The 11,576-nt window shown below is 43.6% G+C and overlaps 1 protein-coding gene across 1 annotated transcript in view; it reads left to right on the top strand.

Moving 5' to 3' along the window:
• The first annotated feature begins 6,934 nt into the window (after nucleotides 1–6,934).
• The window catches only part of PTPN9 (protein tyrosine phosphatase non-receptor type 9), a 73,363-nt gene continuing 68,721 nt past the window's right edge, over nucleotides 6,935–11,576 (top strand). Inside the window, exon 1 of the mRNA XM_043490346.1 lies at nucleotides 6,935–7,635. Within this exon, the coding sequence (XP_043346281.1) occupies nucleotides 7,573–7,635 (63 nt within the window). The 5' untranslated portion in view covers nucleotides 6,935–7,572. The remainder of the gene's footprint in view (nucleotides 7,636–11,576) is intronic.

The raw sequence follows: 11,576 nt of genomic DNA, 5'->3' as shown, positions 1-11,576 counted from the left end.
CTCCGCATCAAAAGAAGCCACAGCAATGAGAAGCTTGTGTGCTACAATGAAGAGTAGCCCCTCTTCTGCAACTAAGAAAGGCCTGCCTGCAGCAACAAAGACCCAGTGCAACAATAAATAAATCTTTAAAAAAAGACACATGCACCCCAATGTACATTGCAGCACTATTTCCAATAGCCAGGACATGGAAACAACATAAATGTCTATCAGAGGAATGAATAAAGATGTGGTACATATATATATAATGGAATATTACTTAGCCGTAAAAAGGAATGAAATTTAGGTCATTTATAGAGACTGTCAAACACAGTGAAGCAAGTCAGAAAGAGAAAAACAAATACCATATGTTAATACATACATGTGGAATCTGAAAAAAATGGTATAGATGATCTTATTTACAAAGCAGAAATAGAGACACAGACATAGAGAACAAACATATGGATAGCAAGGGAGAAAAGGTGGATAGGATGAATTGGGAGATTTGGACTGACTGACATATATATATACTATTGATACTATGTGTAAAATGGATAACTAATGAGAACCTACATATAACATAGGGAATATATGGAACCTATGTATAACACAGGGAACTCTACTCAATGCTTTGTAGTGACCTAAATGAGAGGGGAATCCCAAAAAGAGGGGATATATGTATGTGTATGGCTAATTCACTTTGCTGTAGAGCAGAAACGAACACAATATTGTAAAGCAGCTATACTACTATACTCCAATAAAAATTAAAAAAAAAAAGATTAAGGGAAAAAAAGACAAACCTAAAGACTTAAAGCTACCATATGGTCCTGAAATCCCACTCCTAGACATATATAGAGAGAAAACCATAATTCAAAAAGATCCATGCACCCCAGTGTTCACTGCAGTGCTATTTACAATAGCCAGGACATGGAAGCAAGCTAAATGTCCACTGACAGAGTAATGGATAAAGATGTAGCACATATGTATAGTAGAATATTACTCAGCCTGAAAAAATGAAATAATACCATTTGCAGCAACATGGATGTACCTAGAGATTGCCAGGCTGAGTGAAGTAAGACAGAAAACGACAAATATCATATGATATTACTTATAGGTGGAATCTAAAAAAAAAAAAGAGTTCAAATGAACTTATCTACAAAACACAAATAGAGTTACAGATGTAGAAAATAAATTTATGGTTACCAGGGGGTGAGGGTAGAGGGAAGGTACACTGAGAGATTGGGATTGACATGTATACACTACTATATATAAATATAGATAATTAATCAGGACCTACTGCTGCAGGGGACCCCAAACCCCAGGCCATGGACTGGTTGGTACCAGCCCATGGCCTGTTAGGAGCCAGGTTCCACAACAGGACGTGAGCAGTGGGTAAAACTGAAACCATCTCCCCCAACCCTAGTCCATGGAAAATCTGTCTTTCACAAAACTGGTCCCTTTCCACAAAAAGGTTGGGGACTCCTGACCTACTGTATAGCACAGGAAACTATACAATACTCTGTAATGGCCTATATTGGAAAAGAATCTAAAAAGAGTGGATATATGTATATGTATAACTGATTCACTTTGCTTTACACCTGAAACTAACACAACATTATAAATCAACTATAGTCCAATAATTATAAAAGAATGGCCCCAGGTAGCAAATATCTGAGGGAAGGGACAGAGTCCCCAAAAGCAGGATGTGTATATTTGTTTCTCATATCCATTTCACAAGATGGTGAGTATTTTGAAAAGTTGATTTTTTAAAATCTGCTTTGATGAGGCAGAAAAATGACCCCAGAGGCAGCCTTGGAAACTGGGAGGTAGGCCTTGCTTTTGGACCCAGCCCAGGAGCATACTTCCCATCTTCAGGGACTATGTGGAACCGGAAGAGGCAAATTTTGAAACCTAAAGAGCTCTTCTGGCTGGGACTTTGCACAGACCATTAACATTTTTAGCAAACTTCCTCCATTCCTCCCTCCCAGTGCGTCGGCAGTCTTTCAAGTCTTCTGTCTCTTCCTATGTTTTTGCCCTTCAGGTTTTCTCTGCAGTCAGTCTGGGAAATAAAAGGTGGAACTCAAATCCGTCAGTTCTGCTTCTCATTAGGAACTTTAACAAAAGTTTTTAAAAGGTAGGAAGTTGAAACTGGCTCAAATAAAGTTCTATCTATGGACCTTATCCATTCTTCTCTGGCCTCCCCACTAACACAAGTAAGTCAAAGAGAGTGAGAGTAAAGTAACTAATTGGTACCTTGCGCCTGTATTGAATATTTTCCCATGAGCAATTAAGTATCCAAGTAACCAAACCTATCTGGTACTCTTTGGCAGGAAATGGACCTTGTTTAGGGCTTCCCTGGTGGCTCACTGGTAAAGAACTTGCTTGCAAAGCAGAAGATGCATGAAACTCAGGTTCAATCCATGGGTTGGAAAGATCCCCTGGAAAAGGGCATGGCAACCCACTCCAGTATTCTTGCCTGGAGAATCCCATGGACAGAGGAGCCTGGTGGGCTTCAGTCCATAGGTTCACAAAGAGTCTGACTCAACTGAAGCGACTGAGCATGAATGCATGGACTTTGTTTGTGAAAAAAGGATGGGTCCATTCTTTTAGCAAACTTTGATTGAGTACCAGCTTCTCTGAACTATATATTATGCCAGATTCTGAAGGGAGAGCAATGAATAAGACATTAAGGAACCCTCAAGGAATTCATGGTGCCCTCAAGGAACTCATGATACCTTCAAGGAACTCATGGTCTAGTGGGGGAGGCAGACAAATAAGCAAATAATTACAATTCAGACTGTTGGGTAAACTCTAGACAATGGGTATCAGATATAGAAGTAACATAGAGTAACTGATAAGTCTGTGATCTGGGAGTGGTAGATAGGGGTGTTGGATAAGAAAACTGTGATGAAGACAGATCATATTTTAGCTTAGGGAAAAAAAAATAGAAAAAAGCAGAGAATAACAGTAGGTAAATACCAGGCCCTAAAGTATTTGGTAATGGGGGAACTGTTATCTATACAAGATTTTTCACCTTCCTTACATAGCTTACTTTGACCATCCTAGCAATTATAGATTTGGCCTATGAATAAACGAGAACAAATTTTTACCCTAGACACTGGTTAGTAGTATGACCTTATTTTTTTTATGTTTTTGATGTGGACCATTTTTTAAATCTTTATTGAATTTGTTACAATATTGCTTCTGTTCTATGTTTTGGCTCTTTGGTCACAAGGCATGTGGAATCTTAGCTCCCTGACCAAGGACTGAACCCACTCTGCCTGTGTTGGAAGGCAAAGTCTTAACCACTGGACAGCCAGGGTAGTCCCTGGCCTTGCTTATTCTGTATCTGTCTTTTAGACATGTCTTTCATAGGCAGTAGATATTTTGGAGCAATATTTAAGAGAACCTTTAGATTTTAGAAGTAAAGTTATTATGGGGGAAACTTTACAAAATTCTAATCACAGCTTTGGAAATACTCTATTCCTAGACTCAAACAAATATTTTAAAAGGCAGGAGAAAATGGTAAGACAGAGGTTTCAGCATTAAGGTGGCTGTCTTATTGATTCAGTCATTCAACATATATTCATGAAGGACCTGCCTACTAGGTACTAGGCTCTAGGCACTGAGGGTACCAGGACTAGCAAGACAGATGTGGGTCCTGCCTTCCTGGCTAAGCAAGCAGACACGAGGCCAGTGAACATGGAAACTTGTGCATAATTACTGACGGTGATCAGCTCTCTGATAAAGAATAAGAAGGTGCTAGGAGAGAGTAACAGGGAGCAGTTCAGGGAGTAGTCAAGATCTTGCTGAGGAAGTGACTTTTGAGCTGAGACCTTAAGGATGAGTCAGATTCGTCTGGTGAAAGAGGTAGGAGGAAGGGGAGGGTAAGCTTTCTAGAGACAGACTTGAAACCTGTGCTTTCAAAGCAAAAACAAATGTACAACCCCTAACACTCCTCTTCCTAACGTTCCCTCTTTGTAATTTATTTTCCACTTTCAGATTTCAGTTCATGTTAATTTAATAAAACTGATTTTTTTTTCCTGTTGCCTATATTCTTTCAACCCTCTAGCCTTCCTTTTGAGGCCCTGCAGCCAAGTATTGAAAAATCCAAGCCTTTGTCAATACATATGGATCTACTTAATACACACACACACACACATATATATATATATATATATGTATATATATATATATGTTTTTTGGAAGATCAAAACTTCAGCTACCTCATACTGTAATGGTGAGATTAGATGAATTAAAAGAACAGAGTCTGGCACTTGGTAAGGATACAACAAATGTGGTCTATTAGTTCAGTGTATGTGTGTATCATGATTTATTTACTAAGTATCTTATTGATAGGCCATTATATTGTTTCTAATCTTTTATATTACAAATCATTTTGCAGTTTCTAAGATTTGATTGAACAGGAAGACAGTATTACACTTGATTTTGTTTGTCCAAGCCTGCAGTTCAAGGCAAGCCTTTGTACTCTGATTCTCCAAAGATTTCCTACTAAGAGCAAATCCAGCCAGCTGCCTTGCACTGGTTCTGTTCCTTACATCTCTGCTCAGAAACTTCCAAACATTATCCTGTTTGGACTGTGATAGGCAACAGTTCCAGAGAACTGTTCCCTTACACACCCACACGCCCACATACACAGCTGTGCTTCTGAAAACTCTGCTGAGCTCTCTCTCCTAGCTCACTCAGTTCAACCTCCCCCTTTTAAAATTTCTGTCACCAGATACCTGCATGAGGAGTCAGAATGCTAGGATTCAAGTTTGAGTTCAATACTAATTAATTAGCTGTGTTGCACTAACCCCTGGTATCCTGAGGGTCATTGGCAAAAACAAGTGTAAATAGTGGGTTGAGAAACTTCAATCTCTTATACATCCACTCGGTGATTTGTACTACTCAGGTCTGCCATTTCCTACTCCAGCTTAGTCCTAGAGCCATTTGCCTGCTTCAGGATAGCAACTATATTTAAGTTACTATTTAAAAAATTTTTTTTGGAAAAGGTTATACATCCATGTGCAAAATTTAAACATACACACAATGTTGTTAGAAGTCAAAATAGTGGTAACTGGAGTAGTGATCAGGCAGGGACATCGGAGGACTTTGACAAGTTGGGAATTTCTTGATCTGTGTACTGGTTACATGGGTGTGTTCAGTTTACAAAAATCATGCTGTACACATATTTTCACCTTTATGTATGTATATTATACATCAGTAAAAAGTTCTTAAAAAAAACTTAAAATGTCTAATTGACCATATAGGGGAAAGTATCCCTCTTCCCTTCTGTTCCCAAGAATCCTAGTTCTCCTCCTGGGAGACCACCACTGCTCTCTTTCTTGTATATCCCCTCAAACCTTTTCGGTGCATAAATAAATTTACAAATACATATTCATTTCTTTCTTTATACAAGTGACAGCATGTTATACACACTATTTGGGTCTTGCTTTTTTCTCACTTAATAACATAGCTTACGATGTTCCATTCCTTACATGTGGAAGAGACCACTGTCGACAGACTCAGTGCGTGGCATATAAAATACTTGTTAAATAGTGCTCCAGAGGACCAGCCGGTTACAATACTGAAACTAACTTCTTTATGGGGTAATGAACTCAACCTGGAGTCATCCTTACTGGTGCAAAGGACAAAGTAACCCCTCTGAGACAGAAACAAACCAGGGGTTTCTTTAATCAAAGGCAGCCTGAAGTTTGTATTGCAATGATGTAGAAATGAGGTGAGGACAGCAGTTACTTTTAACTTATTTTTTAAAAATATTTATTTACTTAGGCTGCCTTACATCTTCTTTGCAGCAGGCGGTCTTTCTCTAGCTGCCTCCAGCGGGGCCTACTCTCTAGTTGTGGCCTGAGGGCTTCATATTGTGGTGGCTTCTCCTATGGCAGAGCTCAGGCTCTAGGGCGGGTGGACTTCAGTAGTTGTTGCCTATGGGCTCAGTTGCCTTGCAGCATGTGGGGTCTTAGTTCCCTGACCAAGTCTGGAGTCCAATGTCTCCTGCATTGGACCACTGGGCCACCAGGGAAGTCCCACAAGAGGTTACTTTCTAAGTCCCAGAAGGAGCATCAGAACTCAGGGCATCTTCCTCTGTTGTCTGAGGACCCCTCCTGTTGGCCTCTGTGACCTCTCCAGCCGTCTACCCTTGGGACTAGCTGTGGCACTACTTGTTAACTGCATCCCTTTCAAGAGTATCTTTGGTCTGGAATGATGCAAAAACATGCTAGACCCAGTCCTGCCTTCCCAGGGCCCTCTCTACTCCCCAAACTGACTCCCAAGACCTTCCCCAAGCTCTTTGCTTCTCTCGCCTTCATGAAAATCAAACGCTTGCATACACTGTGTGATTCCTGAAAGGGGTTCAAAATTGAATGGTGTTTCTGTTGAAGCACTAAAATTAACCACGCGGGTGATGGATTACCGGATACCGGTGGCAAGGGGTAAGAGCGAGCTAGGGCCGCGAGCAGCTAGCTACTAGGGTCTGTTTCTTCTCCCTGCGGACCCTGGACTTCGTAAGCAACCTTTCCAGGGGTCTTCCAGTCAGCAAGGGACGTGGAAGTGGATGACGACTGTGAGCTCCTCACAAGGAACGGATAGCAGCAAGTAACCCCAGTCCAGGTGCCTATGGAGCTAGTTTTCAAACACTTGTATTTTTCTTCCCCCTCCACCGAGCTTAACCTCAAGAAACTCACACCCTTTTTCTTCCTTTTTTTCGCTCCGCGCGCTGCAGAAGTCCCCGCAGCCCCTCCCCCGCGCCGGTTCCTCTGGGTCCCTCCTCCCCGCGCCGGGCTCCCCCCGCCCCCGCCCCTCTCCGCGTCCCCCTCCTCGCGCTCCGCCGCCCCCGCCCCGGGCTCCTCTCTGTCTCCCCCTCCCGGACGGCGTCGGCGCTCGGCCGGGCCCTCCGCGTCGCCAGTTTGTGAATGAGACGCTCAGTTTCTCAATGGAGCTGCGGGGGGCTCGGGCGGGCGCAGTGCGGCCGCAGCGCTGGCAGTGAGCCGGGAGGGGGGCGCCTTTCCCTCGCTCCCTCCCTCTCTCCCTCCCTCCCGCCACCGCGGCTTTTGAGGAACGGGGCTGAGAGGCCGCGGCGCAGGTCGCAGGGCCCCGCATCCCCGAGGACGCCTCCGTCGCGTTCTGCTGGAGCCGGAGCGCCGCCGACGAAGCTGGACGCCGAGGAGGCCGGTGGCCTTCGGGATATTTTCCCCAAATCCCCGCGGTCCTTTGCTTTGGGTTTAGAAACTTCTTGATTTCCCATTTCCTTTTGTAAATCCCGATTAGCTCCTCGCCTGCACTATTTTTTTTTTTTTTTCTTTTCCGGGAGAGGTGGGGGAGTGTGAGGAAAGGAACGAAGAAAATAAAAAAGGATTTCCGCCCAGAAGAGAGCGACAGTTCTGAGAGCTTTTTCTTAAGGAAACAGAAGCGGCGTTTGCGGCCGCCGCGGGCGCGGGGCCCCGCAGGCCCAGCCATGCGCGAGCCGGCCCCGGGCTGTTGAGGCGCGGGCACGCGGAAGCGGAGGCCCACCGCACCGGGCTCCCCGCGCTCCCGGGCGACTTCTGTCCGCCGGGCGGCGGCAGCGGCGGTGGGATGGAGCCCGCGACCGCGCCCCAGCCCGACATGGCGCCGGAGCTGACCCCGGAGGAGGAGCAGGTAAGCCGGGCTGCGGCCGCGGCGGTGGGTGTGTCCGGACCCCCGAGGCCTAGCCGGGCTGCGCTCTTCGCGGCCCCGGGTCCGCGATGGCCTCCAACCCCCCTCCCCCCGCGGCCGCGCCCCAGGCCGTCATCCCCCAAGCCAGGGGCGCCGCTGGCCGCTGCTTCTGCCCCCGGCCTCTTCAGTCTGCTGCTTACGGGCCGCGTATTGCCCCCTCCCAGTATTCCGATGATGATTGCAGTTTCTCCAGTTGGGGGCCTCCCTTTTCCCTTACCAACATCCCCCGACGTTTTTAAGAACACCTATGTTGCCTCTGGCCCTTCCACCCCTAAACGTGTTTTGCTTCATTCCGTGAGGGTTTGTGGTTTTCTAAGGTCAGAGAAAACCCACTTTTGGGGGCCGGATTCCTTCGGGGACTGTCTCCCCTCCCCAGGACAGTGAGAAGTCCATAGATGCTCTAGATTTTCAGACGAGCCCCTCGGGCTTCTTAGAGGACTGTGGCCTACTTGGACATCATTCTGGAAGATCCAGGCCTTCTCAGGCTCCCAAAGTCCCTGGCTTTGACCGTCCTGTTTAGCTTTCTCTGGCTGGGCGCATCCTTTCACCCCCACTTACCTACCCCCATCTCATCTCACTGTCTCCATCTTTCTGAAGTCTACATTGCGCCCCATTGTCCCTTAAAGCTTAAGTTCCCAGAAGGAAACGGTTTGCGGTGTCATTTGAGGGCCTCGGAAAAGGAAAGAGCCCAGGGTCCTGATAACTTTCCCTCGCCCACATTACTGTTGGGGAGACATGGATCACTCCTCTGAGGACGGTAGTGAAATCTGCTAGCTGAGATTGGAACGCTAAAGTCTTTTTGCTCTTTCTTCCTTAGCGCTGCCCACATCCATGGTCAGATATAACCATGCTCTGATTCTATGTTTAAAAACAAAACAAATAAACAGAAAAAAACCCTAAAAAAAAAAAAAAAAAGATGAACCTTGCTGGTCACCATTTCATGCTTGCCAGGCCTTGTTTCCAAGGACCACATTTGGTAGTACAGTCTCTAGTGTGGAAACAGTCTGGTTTTACAAACTAATATTGGTTAGGCTTGTTTAAGACCAGGTTTTTAAAATGCCCTTGACTTTTCTCCTCATTTGTGAAGATGACTTTTTTAATATTTGGCTTCAGACCACAGGCTTGTCTTTTGACGCCTAGAGATAAAATCAGCATGAGGAAAAAAAAAATTCTGCTGCTCTGTACAAGCAGTGGTAACATCCTGGTAACTGTAGTGTAATGCAAGCAGGTGGCCAAGGAGACCACCCTGCCAAAATTAGGGAAATACTATTTCAGCACTAAGATGCGATGTGTTTGGTTGATTTTAAATGGGCAGAACTCTTTCACTTCTTTTCTTTTTGTTAGTCAGATTTGAAGTTTTTATATTTTCTGAGACTTGAGGGCATCAGTATTCCACTATGAAAATGCCATTTGGTTGCGAATTAAAAAATTTAAACTAAGAGAAGTAAATGTTAAAGTGTACATGGTATTGATAAAGAATTAACTTTATTCTCTACATATATACAATGTGTATACATATATACAACTGTGTTTAAACTAGAAATAGTATCGAATGAATGTGATGGAATTAACAAGGACTAGATGGAAATAGTAAAATGTACATATATTAAGATCAACAAGTTCTGTGGGTTTTTTAACCGTAACTTTTCCTACAAAACACCAAGTTTTCTACAGGCACTTCAAAATGTTGAGACATAAACATAAAAGCATAATTCCAATTGTGGTAATGCCTGATAAAATATCATATTTTAATTTAATATCACATGAGAGTACTCTTAACTGGTAAGATTACTTTAAAATATTGAAATTAAACAGCAGCAGATGCACTTTTGGCTTATCAAAGTAGTTATCATGGGAAGTAACACTTCATTCCATAATGCCCAATTGCTCAAACCAATTTTAGAACTCATTTGGAGTTGATGTCAAACTTTGTGTCAGAATCTTTGAAATATGTTTAGTGTTGGGAAAATCTTGCACATTTGAGCATCCATCTGATTTTGGGAAATAGAAAAAAATTTTTTGGAATCCTGTTTCATAGGGAAAGGAGGATATCAAACTGTTTAACACAGTTTCAGGTTCTTTATGAGGTGTGTAAACTGTCTTAAAGATGTTTTTGGAACAGATCCCTCTCAAATAGTACCTCTTTCTATACAGTCATGCAAATCATAAACCCAAAAATTTTCTTGGATACTTTGCTCTCTTTCAGCCCCTGTATGTGTTGTACATCATCAGGTTTTCCCGACTATCTCTTGAATTCTTTGACTTCTTCCACCCTTACCACCACCATTATTGTCACCCTAGTTCAAGCTGCTGTCATATCCTGACAGAATTTTTGTTTTCTGCTTGATCCATCTGCATTCCTTAGCTCTTTTTCCAAGAAACACAGGCAAATCGCAAATCTGATTGCATCTTCTCTTCCCTGTGTGTGTTAGTCGCTCAGATGTGTCTGACTGTTTGTGACCCCAGTGAACTGTATAGCCCACTAAGCTCCTCTCTCCAGGCAAGAATACTGGAGTAGGTAGCCATTCCTTTCTCTAGGGGGTCTTCCCGACACAGGGTTTGAACCTGGGTCTCCTGCACTGCAGGCAGATTCTTTATCATCTGAGCCACCAGGGAAGCTCAAAATTTAAGCATTTATAAAACCCTCAGTGACTTTTCATAGCTCTTGGGATTGTTAGAGCTCGTGAATGATTTGTTACAGCTCTTGAATGTGGTCTGCAATGCCTCAGCCCTTGTATGGTTTAGAGCCCTAGCTTATTCTCACAGTTCATCTTTGCTCCAGGAACACTGGCCTTTTGGTCCTGCATTCTTGCCTATTTCCTCCTGCTCCAAGGTCTTTGCACAAGTTGCTTTCCTCTGTCTGGAAATACCCTCCACTGTTAATTCCTTCTTCATCCTTCAGCTCATGGGAAGGAAGACCTTCCTTGTTCTCCTTAGCTAGGTTAGATCTGTTATTGGCTCTCAGAGTACCATGTACTGTCTTCTACATCACTTGTCACAAGTTTACACTGTTTGTATGATTGTATGGGGCTTCCCAGGTGGCGCTAGTGGTAAAGAACCCTTCTGCTAATGCAAGAGATAAGAGATGCTGGTTTAGTCCCTGGATTGGGAAGATCCCCGGGAGGAGGGTATGGCAACCCACTCCAGTATTCTTGCCTGGAGAATGACCAGAGGAGCCTGGTGGGCTACAGTCCATAGGGTTGCAAAGAGTCAGACACAACTGAAGCGACCTAGCATGCACATGATTGTATGATGGGAAGCTCAATGAGGCTTGAACTTTGTCTGGTTTTGCTCACCATTATATGAACATTGCTGAGTATGACTGACACTTAATGAACTGTTAGGAAATATAGTACTGGTGGAATGAAGAGTAGTTCTATATGTGGTTTGTTTACAGACAGCATCATCTTTCCAAGTGGCTTATAAAAATAAGGGCATTGTTCATTTTTATATGTTTTGAAGGTCATCATTATTACTTAATAGTCTCATTTCCTATCTAGGCATGTTTTGAACTGATATTATACCCAGTCCTTTGTAACCTTGATGTTTCTTGCCTTTATGTTTTCAGTTCTCTCAGTATTATAAAGCCTACAATTGAGTTACAAGAAAAAGTATGCTTTGCCTTTAAGAAGTTTACATGAATAACAGCAGAGCAATAACAGTAACTGTTTCCTGTGCTCCTGCTCTGAGTCAGGCTCTGTGCTGGGCATTTCACATACAGTTAATCCTCATAAAATTGGAATTATTATCTCATTTTGCAAATGAGAAAACTCAGACGGAGAGAAGGAAATTGCCCAAATGGAAATAGATGGCAAGTAATGGGGGCTTCCCTGGTGGTTCAGTGGTAAAAGATCCACCTGCAATGCAGGAGACTGGGATTGATC

Source organism: Cervus canadensis, chromosome 17 (assembly GCF_019320065.1).
Source record: "Cervus canadensis isolate Bull #8, Minnesota chromosome 17, ASM1932006v1, whole genome shotgun sequence".
NCBI classification, from domain to species: Eukaryota; Metazoa; Chordata; class Mammalia; order Artiodactyla; family Cervidae; genus Cervus; species Cervus canadensis.
The sequence above is the reverse complement of the archived record's forward strand: the minus strand, read 5'-3'. Positions and strand labels throughout refer to the sequence as shown.